At 49.2% G+C, this 14,582-nt stretch overlaps 1 protein-coding gene across 1 annotated transcript; it reads left to right on the top strand.

Moving 5' to 3' along the window:
* The first annotated feature begins 779 nt into the window (after nucleotides 1-779).
* Nucleotides 780-13,938, top strand: LOC118508872 (nose resistant to fluoxetine protein 6-like). The gene is made up of 10 exons (XM_036048675.1): nucleotides 780-3,834; nucleotides 10,537-10,775; nucleotides 10,873-11,066; nucleotides 11,418-11,675; nucleotides 11,754-12,029; nucleotides 12,127-12,372; nucleotides 12,449-12,674; nucleotides 12,751-12,925; nucleotides 13,012-13,154; nucleotides 13,258-13,938. Exons 1-10 carry the CDS (start codon nucleotides 3,183-3,185, stop codon nucleotides 13,468-13,470), a joined length of 2,622 nt encoding a protein of 873 aa, XP_035904568.1. The 5' UTR covers nucleotides 780-3,182; the 3' UTR covers nucleotides 13,471-13,938.
* Nucleotides 13,939-14,582: the final 644 nt, after the last annotated feature.

A 14,582-nucleotide genomic window follows, 5' to 3' on the forward strand; every position in this document is an offset into this window, starting at 1 on the left:
TTCATGCATCTGATTGCGTTCATGACCTTATGTACGATGAATTTCACAACATTGTTTCGTTCTCGGTCGCGGTCCGATGGCAGAGGCGACAGTGGCGCCAGTCTTCACACGACAGGACCGGGGTTCAAATCCCATCCGGACCGCCTCCCCGCAAAGCAGAGCTGACTACTCTGCTTCAGGTAAAATTAAGTCATAGAATGCCAGAAATGGCAGGCCGCGAGACCTCTAGAGGTTGTAGTGCCAACGCAGAAGAGGAAGTTTTGTTCTCATCGGCACTGGTCTTTTCGTGTGAAGACACTTAATTGACCCTTTGCCTTTGTTTGTTGCCGGATGTACTAGTAGATAAATAGACAGTTTTTAAAGATTTTTCATTGGATGACCTTGCGTTTGGAGATCAGCTAGCTTTACCCAAAATAGTGAAGAAACTGCAATCGAAGGTTTATCGCTGAGCGAAGATGTTAGAAATGGTAAGACGTTTATAACGGACGATTAATATCACTTTATGTTTTACAACATGCTCTTACTTCTACGAGGAGAACTCGACCTCGATTGGAGAGAGCTCAACCATTCTAAGCCCCAGGAAGAGCTGAAAATCATGCAAACATTTATGTTTCCGCCAAACATTGGCAAGGAGACCGCAAACTGTCGAAAGGCGCCTGGGAAGGGGTAATATTTTTAGGATTAAGGATTCAAGCAAAATAGAGTTATCTTGAAGTATTTAATTTTGCTTTGTCTTTCAAAAACGCAGTTTTGAGCTGCATTTCAGATCAACTTTATTGCCTAAAGAACCGAGAACACCCGGTATAAGGTGCCCTTGCACGGTTAGGAGAAGGAAATGTCTCCTAACTAAAATGATCGGTGCATTGCACCAACACAGACAGACTTCTTCCTATGTAGATGATAAGCTAGTACCCAATGTGATTTGAGCAACAAAGACTGTACCAAACAGCGCTATTGGGAAATGTTTACGCTAGCTGGCGAATCAAGAAAAAAGATCAACTCAAATGCAATGTGTCGTTGAGTGGTTTTACTCAGAATGGTGGGAAAACTCTTTCGTCAGATATCCTTGAACCACGGGTCACGACCTTTACGACCTTCACCCGTTTGGACACAAGACGGTTTCATCTCATCAAACTGATCGACATTCTAATATCTGCCTAGCAAAGATTGTTTCATGCGACATAACGATAAGAGCGGTCTCTGGGTTCGAGTTTCCACTCTCCTGTCTCAACTCGATCGACCGATAGCGAGAGTAAAAGTCGTCCTCCCGTGTCAAGCGAGAGAAGCAGTTCGATGGACTGTCGTGATCGTCGCCGATTGCATTCGAACATCGTGAGAGAATTGTGTACTGCTCGCAAAGGAGATGGAGTCGGCCGTCCTGCTGGCCTCAACCCCATGTACACGCATTGATTATGTTGCGCCGGTCAATATCAGCCTCCCACACTCTCATCTCGCGTGCGCCCGCCCAACCCACCCACCGACCCGCCAAAAGTCCAAAAGGTGATTCCCGTGGTATCGTACGGGTTTGTTGGGCCACGGACACTGTTGTCATTCCCCTACTCCTGCGCTGCTGTCAACAGACGCGGTCTCGGGTCGTGTCGCTCTCGGCGAGAAAACCCGACGACCGGGTTTAACCGGGCCGGGTTTTCGGCAGCAAGATCATTACGATGCACGCGCTGGCCCAGGTCGCACGCACATTATACGCGCACGCTCGCCACCCGAAAGCAAGCTGTCGCCGTGACGATCGTTCACAGTAACGCAACCGTGTGTTACCGCCAAAAGGGTCCCGGTTCGGGGTGGTGTCGAATTGACGGGTGATTTTCGGTCTACCGTCGTCGCAACACGCATCTTTATCGTAGTGAGTGTGAGAGTGTTTTCCCGACCGGAGGCAGGAAAATTAATGACATAGTGTGGAACGCCAGTGTCAAGCCGTCGTTAAGCAGCGGTCGCGTGGTGTGCGCGTGCAGTTCGGTTAAAGAGATTTCGTTAGTGTGCTTCATTTACCGCGGAGTGATTCGGCCGTGTGGTGCTGCATCTTTCTAACCTCGTTCAACATTATCGACCGAAGACTTTGCCCGTCTGGAGTGGAAAACAATCGGACGCGAAACACCGTGCGGCATTTCGGTGCCGCTGTGTTGCTCTCCGTGCGTTGCGTCTTCGAACGACGGCAGCGGTAGGTCGGCACTCGGTTGCTGCTGTGGCGGGCGCCGCACACTCAATGCGGTCGTTGATGTTTGTTATGTGATCGATGAAATTTGCGCGATCGCAGCCTCCAAACGGCCGCCGTCTTTGTCGTCATCGCAACTGTGCAGTGCAAAGGGGCTGCAGCGTTGCCCAAAAAAGCGCCCAAAAAGGAAAGAAGGAATCAACGAAGCACGCGAAGCAACAGCCAGCAGAAACACAAAACCGTGCAGTGCGCTGTGCTGTGGCCGGTGGTTGTCCGAAAAATTGCAGCCAGCAGCGGGTACGGGCCCGTTTGCTGCCGTGCCATGTGTTGCAAGTGGGGCGGAAAATTTGCCCCCTCATTTGCCTGCGTTCCCCAAACGCCGGGGGTTTCGGGGTGATCTTTCCGAACCGGTCGGTGGTGAAACATTGCAACGAGAGACGAGAGTCGGGCGAGGGGAAACGCCGCCAGATCAAACAGTGCAAAAGGGTTTTGGTCGCAAAGCGGGTTCGCATCTCCGGCCCGCAATCGGTGAAGTGAAGATCCGTGTCGAGCGCGCGGTTGTGTTCCGGGATCGCCGCATCCGTTTCGTCCATTCGTTGGCCGTCGTCGGCACTGTGCCGGGGTGTGATAATAAAGATTACGTAAACAAGCACGGCCCGACGGTCTGCTAGCAGTCCTACCGTTCGGCCTTTTTGGCTGCCCGACCTGACCCGAACGTGGAGTGACCTGGAGAGAAACGAGGAGCGAGGATTGGAAGGAAGGCAAAGCGCAAAGAAAGTGCCGAATAAAACCACACCCTAGCCGCCAGTCTGTGGTTCCTGTGTAACACGGCAGCTGATCGATCGGCAAGGTAAACGGGGAGGATTTTGGCAAAGGCGGCACGTAGCAAGGGCGAGTCGAAGTGAACGATCCCTTGGCAAAAGGAGAAGAAATCGAATTGTGTGCAGCAGCTGCAGCTGCAGTAGCGCGTAGAGCATCATTGCGGCTAGAGAACCTTTTTCTAATTTAGCTATCAATGATGCAGAAGAAGTTCGGTTCCATTATCTGCGTCGCAGTCCTGTTTGCCGGGCTGGGACTGACGGTCGTCGTTGGACACACAGCAACCGTGTCAATAGCAGCCGGCAGTGAGGAAGACGACAGCACCAACAATGTGGTTAACGTGACCCAAACCGATGAGCAACCGTTGAGCAGTTGCAACGGCTCGCAGACCGCCACTTCCGACTCTGGAACCAGCAGCCCCTGTACCGGGGGCGGAACGCTTCCGACGCAACAGGCGCTGAGAGGCAAATTAAATAATGCGACGTGCGTGAATGCGTTCTGCGGCGTGGACGATGGTGGTCGTCCGGTGGAAAGTGCCGAGGAGATGGATGACGATGTGATTAACGCCACCGTTAGCAAGGGCGGCGGCCACTCCCAGCAGCATCATCATCGATCACATCTGCTTCCATCGCCGGCGATACTGGTGGGCGCCGACGAGGAAGGTGCCGGGGCGGCCCTCGAGTACGGGGGCAAGAAGGTGGTACTGAAGGCGGAAGTGCTCAAGCACACTTCCGTTCTGTACGGTCTCATTTCGATCGCCGAGCGGGACGAACTTTCGGAGCGGTGCTATCGCGAGCTGCAGCGCGTGTACCACGGCATCCAGCAGAAGGAGATCTGGGCGATGAAAGGTAAGCCCTTATGGGTTCGTTAATACTTAAGTTGTACCACCATACGGGTTGTGATTTTAGGGTCGTTTGCGACCTGTTTTACTGTAACAAGGTTCCGTTCCACAGTGTTGTGATCATTTAAAGCAAATCAATCTCATCAGATGGTACGATTGTCGTGATACCTTGCCACTGGTTTACATCTATTCCGGTGCCCAAAAATCACTCAACGGGAGGGGACCCTCCGTGTCTAATCTAATTCGATTTAATTCTATGCTACGCAGTGCGATGGATACTGCCCGATTCGCCAACACGTGTGTCACATTGCGTGATGTGGCTGTTTTTTTCTACTTCAGTCTACTCTAGAATGGGGTGTCCTTTTCAAAACAACAATCGCGTCGATTGGCCACTAGCCGGCGGGAACGAACCGATTGTTTCACTCCCTTCAAGAGCACGTCTTCGAGTTCGTGATTCGTGTTCGATGTTGCGCAGCATCGTGGCGCTGCCGATATTACTCAACGTACTTTTACTCTCCATTCGCTACCCACCAACGAACCAACGTCGTCATCGTCGCTGTCGACGTCATCGTCCATGCGGTATTGCGGGACAGTGGGATTTTGCCTTATGTTGGCCTGGTTTGTCTCCACTATCCCTTGGCTCCCGTGGCTGGAGCGCATTTCGCGCACGCCGGTTCGCACACCAACAACTGCTGCATCGAACCGAATGCGCGTATCTAGAGCGACGCCAATTCGTTCGTTCGGTGCGTGTGTTTTCGTTTGTTTGTTGTGACTCTCTCTCTCGCAGCAGCATTTGGCGGAAAGGAGGCCGGTTTAATTTAAGCACACGCCGCAGCGGGAAATCTCTTCGAGCAACGGGCAACGTTCAAGGTCAGGAATTCATCAGGCAGCACGTCGAGTGTGCTGGGGTGCTTTGGGATACAGTTGTGGACCCATCGTGGCGCGATCCCCAAGATGGAGTAACGCCACAAGGGACACGACGGCGGTTAGTGATCGATCGTCACGTGATGAAAAGCTAATCGATGCAACCAATCAAACTCGATCATTTTGGTAAATATACTTCTTCGCTGGTCGCTTTTACCGCCTCGCTGACCCTGGTGAAGAAGGATCCTTTGTTGACATTTTGGCCATTTCATTGAACTGACAGTGAATCGACACCTAATTTTGCCGTTGTGAAACCCTGCGCTGCCCTACCGATCATGCCTCGGACGGTTGGACCTTGGAGAAAGCCCAAATTTTCATCGCCGAAGGACGATAACTCAGCATCGACTTTAAATGGAAATTAATTGTGGGTTACAGTGAATATAAAGCGCCTTTTTTTCGCCCCAATGCATATGCATCGCGCAGATCGGAGGCAAGATCGGAATCTGGAGTCTAAGCTGTTTGACATTTGTGGATCGTTTGGAGTGAGCGAGGTGGAGCAACGGCGCCCAAACTAACGAAACGCGCAACTGTTTACCTTTCTTATTTTGTTTTGTGCAATTTCAACTAAAGATTGCATCGAATCGAATGTTGCACTTTCGCACGCATTAATTTTTTTCTCATGCCTTAAAATATACCCTTACCATCTTGGTGTCCTTCGCTCGTGAGAAGCACTTTAGAGCCTCCCCTTCTTCACGGCCATGGTAATATTGTGTTTTGATTTTTTGTTGTTGCTCTGCTGTTCAATTGCATCAGATGGGCAGCAGCCGCACAGCTTTGGTAATCTGTGTATTTGCTCACCAAAAGGCGCTATCCAAAAAGCTTCGTCCGTGAGGAAGATGTTAGAAGACGAAGAATGTTCAGAGCGCCTCGCGAAAAAAAGAAGATACAAATATCTTCGTACAGCAGCAGACTGGCAGGTTGCCGATCTGAACGATGCTTGACTCAAGATTTCGCGATGACTCTTTCGCGATCAAACAGGCGGAATGTAACACGAACGAAGCAAAGGTTTATAACGTCTCCCAACCCCCATTAGCATACACGGGCGTTGATCGAACTTGGTTTCGGACACAATCGGCAACATAAAACACACGCGTTTGTTGACATGCGGACAAAAACAGGGGAGGGAAGATTGTCATAATTTTTTGCCATGATCGTTCACGTTCATCTTCGACCGGTGAGTTTAGTGTTTTCAGGTGCGATTTGCACACTGATTTCCCAGTGATCGATCAAGAGGGTGCCGTGTACGATCGCGGGTAATCTGGCTCAAGGTCGATAAGCCTGACATGTTGTTTGTTAAATATTTGTCTGATCATCAGCGCAAAATAATAGAGAGAAAAAAGCCTTCAAACACCCATCCTCTCTTGAAGAAGGCGAAAGATGCCAACCTCCACTCCAGCGTTACAAAAACATGCTCGACAAATGTGGCATATGACACTTTTCTAGCGGTCGGCCTTCATGCGATCGACTCCCGAGGAACGACAACAAGTGCATGGTGGCCACTTTCGATGGAGGCTTTCGAGTGGTGGGTTATTCCGCTAACCTTAACCTTTGTGCCATAAGCGACGAACGCCAAACGGTCCTACACTTCTTTCGAGTTCCGTTTTGCCACAGGAGTGCGATGCTTATGAGTCAGCTTCTGGCTATGATTCTACAAAAAAAAATCGAAAGGCTAAGAACGTAAAAACAACAGTGCATTGCTTCGTCTCCCGTGGTCGCTTATGTAATCGGATGACGACGCGAAACAGGTCGTCTAGGTGGTGGGGAGGTGGGGGAGTTCATTTTATGTTTTATTGTGCACAGATCGAAGCGCCATCCCATTAGCATGCAGCATATCAGTATCGAACACGGGAACTCGCTTGTCCGGTCGTCCCGGACGACGTTGGTGTATTTTATGTAATCAACTTGAACTTCTGCTCGGCCATCACGCCGAGGCCAGTATCACAGTGGTAAGGAGTTTTGAGCGCGACAGAAGCAGATCGGTTCGCTTGTCTTCCAAACCATCTTATGCGGCGTCGTGCGTTAAAAAGACACAGCCCAGCCGGTCTGTAGGTGTGTGCAGCGCACTATGCGAAACCCATGGGACGAAAATAGGCCACGTCCGTCAGGGCGGCGTGTGTGATCGTTTTATTTTTGGTTATTTATGCTGCTTAATCTTTCTGATTTTGTTGACAGAATCGCATCGCTGTGCATGGGTCGAGAAGCGATGGCACGAAGCGAAGTGAGAACTAGAGAAATTACGCTGTGTTGATTTCATTCTCCTGCGTTAGTGGTTTGTCTGCCAAAGTGTGTTTGATTTCGCTTGGTTGTTCGATACCGGTAGGAGATTTGGAGCTCACACTGCGTTGCGATCGACGATACATAATACACGGTGCTACAAATAAATCTCAAGTAGACCACCAACTCATTGTGAGATTGATAGCACTGTGTTGATAATGACTGTATCGAATGCTTTCTATCGATACTTCGATATCGATAAGGAATACTTTCTATCGAACCCAACAGCATAAAAAAGCTTTCATTTTTCACACCTCACCGTAAGCACATCCGTGCACAGGTCTCACCTCTAATTGGTTGGTCGCATTTCTATCAACATGGAGTACATCTTATTGGCTACGACTGCCACAGTGCTTGTACCAATAAAACCCTAACAATAAGCAACCGACCAATAATGCTCTTCATACTGCACTGCTTCACTATCCGTATACATACCCATCCATGGACAGGACCCAAAGCCTCTATAAACAAACGATGAAAACAAAATACCATCACCCTTATCGAAACTGGTGAGATTGAAAGTTTTTCCTGGTTTCTATTGTACACTTATGCGAAGAAAAAGCATGTACTTTAGGTTGTTCCGATGAAGTGTGAATTAAATGAATTCAATATCCTTAATTTGGACGTTGTTAAAGATAATTGATCTCCTATAAGAAGCAAAAAAAAATCGTAAAAAACATGTACTGCAATCATTCTAGCCGGTCAGCCTATTGTTAAACGAGACAGACTGAAAAAAGGGAAGATAAATATAGGAGTATTCCCTAACTGACACACGACGGCACAAATGATGATGAGTTAATTTTCCTCCACTCTTCATAGGTCAAATGCACGTGACTGCGCAGAAACTTGTAACCTTATTATTACCGTATCGATCGATCGCCTCATCATGCTAGTGAATTGGTGAAGAATTTTGCAAACCCGAAACCCACAAAAACTCACACAGGGTCATCAGTTTGACGTGCAAGGAAAAAGGAATTTTGCAAGGATTTTTTTCTCTGTACATTATTCCGTGAAAGGTTGATAGTTGCAGTTGATTCACCGTGCACGTCTCTGATTGGGGAAGTGCAGCGAAGGATACGCGTTAGTTATCGCCTACCTTTTCGGGGCATGAATGGAAGCACTGTAGTGTAGATGCTGATTTCATCACGTGAGGACACAACACTCGAACGGAAGGAAAGATTGCACTTTCAAGGTGAATCGTATTGAGCGCTCTTCGCAGGCCCTGAAGAGCCAGATGAACAACAAAACGTTTATTGTTACGATCAGCGCCGCCGATCAAGCCCTGGAGGGATTTTGTTTTGTTTACTCACACGTAGTCACTCATATATAATGGTCATTTTATGATAGCTTCCAAGCCCACAGCGTGTATCTACGGAAATACAGCGTAAAGCGGCTTCTAATGGGCACGAGTGTGGTGGCAAGATGGGGTTCTGATTGAAGGTAACCCTTTTTGGTTTTAAATATTCAAACAACATCTAAAATGAAGGCGATAGGCCGACGTCGAAATCGACTCAGAAGCTTATGTTGAAGAATGACATTGATTGGTGCTATCGTAAAGCATTTTTGTGAGAGCCTCAGGCATAAACAAAAAAAAAAGAACAGACTCAATATTTAATTCGTTGTCAGGGTGCAAAGAACGGGAGTTGATCCGCCCGGCCTACCGGGTTCATTGGTCCGGTTTTAGTAATTTAGTCAGGGTTGCTGGCTCATCAACAGACAGACGCCAGCCGCACTAACCTTCCGATATGCAGCCGGCGAAGAAATAACGGATTCCTTCCGCAGGGTTAGAGCAGCACCATCGAGAAACCTTTGGAATCCAGTGTTGCCTGTTTCTGCCCGCCTGCATAATAGAATTGTTCATCATGCCAGCCCTTTGGTGTGGGAAAAAGTACCACCGAGAACCCCATTTTTAGATAAGAAAATAGAAAGTGACCAAAACTGGTTCGTTCTCGGGACGCAAACGCGGCACCACCTTCGAATTCTCGCTTGCGCGTGCATTGAAGTCGTTTGTGCTCATGCTGCAGCCGACGAGCGCTTCGAGGAGCGAAGGAAGGCAACAAAAAGCAAAAGTTTGCCTCCCTATGAAACGCTAAGTGAACCATCAGCGAACGTTTGGAACGTAGCCGAAAATCTGTCCAATTTCATTCATACGTAGCATTCGGGCATCGTGGAACGGGACCATCCGCGTCCGTAGCTTTTGACGGAGCCCGTCGGTTAGACCGGTTTTCCTGTTGGTCGGATCACATTCGTTCTCTGCTGATCGCGAGAGCATTTGGCGTGCCTTCGATGAGATGCATTTTCAACGGACGGCTTATTTTGTTTGCTCAGTTCGTTTCGGCACACGGACGCGGAGAGCCAGAACGTTCAAAGTGTAAGTCCCGAATTGGTTTAACAAATGGCGAAACGCGATTTAATGGAACATCAAACATTGACACGCGGAAGACAACACACACACATCACGAGAAAACAACATTCTAATGTTCGACCACTAACGTTAGTGTCAATCCGATTTGGTTAGAATTTGTTATGGCCTTCACAGAAATTTGTTTCCTGTATTCTATTATAACCCATTCCGAAGCCCTCGGTTTGACAGCTTGACAAAGCAACAGCAGGCAAACGATACGGTACAGCCTAATCGGATACGATAAAACGGTACAGTGTGCCGAAAACGGTGAAGGACGCTTTTGCAATCTGCGGTGGGCTTACGGCCAACTGAAACTGGACACGTTTGATCGTACAGCAGTATTCTATTTTTCCCCAGCAGCAGACATCTATTTTTTCCCTGCGTGCAGGGTTTTTCTCTCCCGCATTGTTTATGGTTAATTTCCTCAATGTCAAACAACTACCACCATTAAGAGCATATCCGAAACAAAAAATTAAAAAACTCCATCCGAAGGTGCAAAAAATATGATACGGTACCTCCTGGTGGTGGTGGACGCGCGCGATGTAGGATGACCATAAACGATCTTTTATGATTGGTTTATGCAAATTGGATCTATTATTCACCACCATTGTACAGCACGAGCTGTGGTGAATAATTTTCAGGGACAGGAAAATGCGTCTGAAACAACGATCAGTCACGCCAGATTGGTAGCTTCGTTCTTCAAGGATATCTTTGGGCGGATTGGATTAACTGATCGTGTGCGAGACCTATATTCTGAAGATTTGTTGCCATCTGATTAAACGGAATATGGCTCTTTGTTAAGGTTGTTGTTGTTGTTGTGGTTTGGGAGCAAATTGAGCTTTGGAGTTGGAAACGAGACTAAACGGGTTAATTGAGACGAATAGCAATCGGCTCTTCTTGTTAATTGGCCCTACAACGTGTGCGTCGGCAAAGGGCCAGATCTAGGGGTTGTCAGACATTTTAATTTATGCCGACGTGGTGGTTCGATCAAGGCTCATGACTCACCTTCCAATTCATTGATATGCTAGGAAGACCGCAGAGCATTTGACATTTTGCTATCTTTCTTTTACAATGTTCACTTTCACTGTTCTATCTTTCTTTAACTAGTTCTGGACGCATCCGGGAGTCAGGAACCGGGCTTTATGTGGGGTCACAACCACTGGATCGGGTCCGAAAAGGGGTGCGAATCGACGCGTACGCCCCTTTCGATCACGCTATCCGATCGGTATCGGCGCAACATGAAGCGCAATCTGGTCACTGCCCTAGCGCCGTTCGAACTGGACTATCGGATCGTGTTCGCCAAGCATCAGTCCGCGTGGCAGGTGGATGTAAAGTTCCAGAGCGAGGTGAGTTTGCCCGTGTACCCTGAGGTGTGCACCTACCGTTCTTTCGCTGTTTCGTGCGCTGACCTTGCCGCTGGGCGGTTCGGTTTGGTCGTTTCAGAACATTCTCCACATCGGTGTGTGCATTCCGCGATCTTGCACGAACGACGAGTTGCACAATCTGACGGCGCGGTACTTCGACGAGAACCTCGTCCTGGCGCAAGACATCTACGAGTTCAAACCGAACGTGCTGCACGTGAAGAACACCGCGCTCGATCGAGCTTTCTGGTCAAAGCCGAGCGTTTTCATCATCGGGTAAGTGATCATCGCGGGTCATTAATCGTGGTGTCCGTGGTCGTAGTGAGAGGGCGACCGCGCAAATTGAGCCGTTCAGCTGAATGCTCGTTCATAATCGCATTCAGCACCGTGCGCGATTGGTTTGATCTTTTGTCAGCCCTCCGTGTTGCGTCAGCGGAGCCAGCAACGCGTCGGAAGGTATCCGTCGTGCTAATTGGTACTGACAACACGAAGAATAGGCCACCATTCTAGAAACGGTGCATTGGCCCCGGGGTTAAGGGCTTCTTGTTATGTTGCAACCGACGCTAACTTCGTTAAACGTTAAACGGTTCGAATGTATGTCCCATTTTTCTTTCACCTTTTCCCAAGACTCTCACTCGCCTTCACGTTGCTGATGGTCTACCTGGCACACAGCCGAGAGCAACGGTTGTTGGAGGAAAAGAACAACAATCACACGACCGGACCAACCACTGTTCCGGGAGTGGCAGCATCCGCTGATGGCGGTCTGGCAGAAGAAAGCACTTTCCTCGATCGAGTGATCGATAGCTTCAATCTGCGCAAGAACCTGAACACAATCTTTCGTACAGACACTGGACCACAGTCGCTGCCAGTGATTTGTGGGATGAAGTAAGTGACGCAACGCCTCATGTCCTCCCTGCCCCCATGCCCCGTTCGATGTTTGACGACCATTTCCTCTTCTGATAGATCGATCTGCTGCTTCCTGATTCTGTGCTTCCACATGCAATGGTACACCTTCTACACCGTGCACAATCCATCGGTGATGCTCCATTACGCCGAACAGATTCGGTTCCAGCTGGTCAGCAATGCGCCGCTACTGGTGGACGTCTTCTTCGCCATCAGTGGCTTTCTGTTGAGTTACAACTTCATCCGCAACCGGTCCAAAGTGCAGGAGGTCAAGGCGAATACGCTCTGGGAAAATGGCAAGCTGTACGGCAAGATGCTGTTGCATCGTTACCTCCGGTAAGCTTTTAGCGACCGTGGACGTGTGCGTGTGCGTGAGTATCACGTTTAGCATCTGATCGCGGTGTCCGTTGTTTTCGTATTCCTCCCCACCTAGCCTTTCGCCAATGTACCTGTTCGTGACGGTTTTGGGCGAACTGACGCACAGCTACATCGTTGAGACGTCCAAGTTTTGGGTGCACGAGCGATCCGATCTCGGGTGTCAGCGATACTGGTGGCGCAATCTGTTTTACATCCAGAACCTCTACCCCGTGGACGATTTCTGCCTCAGCTGGACCTGGTCGCTGGCCTGCGAGATGCAGTACTACATGCTCTTCACCGTCCTGCTCTTTGTATACGCCAAGTAAGACGCACTACTTGCTTCGCACGGTTATACAGGGGCTCTAAAGCTAATCACGGTTGCTCCTATCTCCCTGCAGGAGCTCAAAGTTCGGCAAAAAGATGTTTGGTATGTTCGCGATCGGCACGCTGCTCTTCAACATTGGACTGACGCTGAACTATCGCTTCATTCCGTCGTACGACGTGCTGTACAACACGGGTGATGCCCTGTACACTGCGCCCTGGTCTCGAGTGTCTCCGTACGTGGTCGGGGTCTACTTTGGATGGCTGATGGCGTCGTCTCGTGACAAGTTCACCATCACACAGGTACATGGAGATGAACTTTACTGCACGAAGCAATGCAGCGGCTTATTTGCTCACTGCAATTCTCCCTTAATTACAGAATCAATTTCGATGGTACTGGCTGTTGGCCTGCTTCTGCGTGATCTTCAGCATGCATTCCACGATCAAGCGCAACTTCCCATTCCCGATCGCCTCCACCGTCATGGTGGCCGTACGGTGGCTGATCTCGTGGGCTGCTTGCTGGGTGATTCTAGCCACCGGATGCGGTTACTCAAGTATGTATCCTTCCTGTGAAGAATGGTTCCCGTGTTTGCCCACCAGCGCTGATTCATGCTCACTATTTCGTATCATACATTTCCAGATCTTGTAACGCGAGTGCTTTCTTCCAAATTTTTCGTTCACATCAACAAGCTGACGTACGGGATCTATCTTTTGAATCCACTAATCATCATCGTCACGTTTGGCGTGTCTGATTCCAGTGCCCACGCCGACCCTATACCAGCGGTAAGTCCAACACTTTTTTACGCTTTTAAACGATGCATTTCAACCGATGGTATGTTGTGTTTGTTTGTTTTTTTTTTTCCTAAACTATGTTCCCCTTCGCTAGATCGTTATGGCGCTCGGCGTGACATTGCTTTCCTACATGGCAGCGATTGTCTTTTCCGCCTGCTTTGAGATACCCTATTGCAGAATCTCGAACGAGATCCTGAAGCTCAACCGGAAGGTTCCCATCACCACACGTCCTTCTTCCACGACTAACAGCGAACCCAAACACCCTTCGTTTCCCCCGGTGATCGAGAGCGAGCAAAAGATTAAATGATGATTACACACAGTGACCTCAAGAAAGTTTTCGCCCCCTTCGGAAACTGGGCCGCTAGTTGTATAGATGGTGCGGTTGATTCTTACCATCCCCCTTCCCACCTCTCCCGCCTCCTCCTTTGCTTAAGATGGCCTGGGCGTTTCAGGCGCTCCTGCTGGTTGGGGGAAGCTGGTGGTTCTCTCGGCTCGGGTTGCTCAAATCCAGTCGATTTAGTTCTGTAAGGCAGTGCAGCATGTGATATCTCTTCTTATCGGTGATTCTTGTCGGTGCAGAGAAAGGCAGAAGGAAGCAGGATCTTGCCATCTCCAAGAGTTTAAGTGTTAAGCGATGACTAGTTAAGCGCTGCTCACTTTTACGATGTGCAAAACGTTATTTATTAATTTAGTAGCTAAGACACTTGTGCAGCCAAGGACTCTCCGGTCTTGCAAAATAAACGACATGAGCATCCGTCATGGTTTGACCTTCAGACTGAAGCTGCGTCAGAATGTCTCCATTCCAACACCGGCAGCAGCATCGAATGAACAGTTTCATGATGACACGTATTCTTGCCGTTTTTGTACTTTAATATGCCGGCAGCTCTTCCATCCCTTTCGAGAGATCGATTGATCGACCAGCTTTTGTTGCCGAAGACACCTCGTTTCCCAGGGCGTGAAAAGTTTTGCCATCCTCTTCTTTAGCTCGTTGGTGAATAAATAAGTAAATCGACCCCACTGGATCAAGGTCGCGCGCGCCTGACGTGCAGATCGTACGATGCCCTGTAGCACCGCCAGCTCCCTGAGCTCGTAATCTTCGCTTGTATAATGTGTGTACGACGAGACGACAGTGGGCTATAACAAAAAAAAAAGGAAAAGGAGAAAGCGAGAGTGTGTGTAGATGTAATCACAATGCTCCGTGGTGGAGTGATTTTTTCTCCCCTTTAATTCGCTTCGCTGCTTTATTTTCTTTCTGCCACTGCTGGTTGGAGGCTTTGCGAACAAGTGGGCCGACGGTGGCGTCACGTTGGCTGGAGCGGGTGCAGGCTTGTGTGACACCCCTTCCCGAACGCCGGCTAAAAACCGGCTGTCCCAGGTGGGTAAGATGCGATCCGCGTCCCCCATTCGGTCACAACCCGA

The sequence above is a fragment of the Anopheles stephensi genome, chromosome 3 (genome assembly GCF_013141755.1).
Source record: "Anopheles stephensi strain Indian chromosome 3, UCI_ANSTEP_V1.0, whole genome shotgun sequence".
In the NCBI taxonomy this organism is placed as follows: Eukaryota; Metazoa; Arthropoda; class Insecta; order Diptera; family Culicidae; genus Anopheles; species Anopheles stephensi.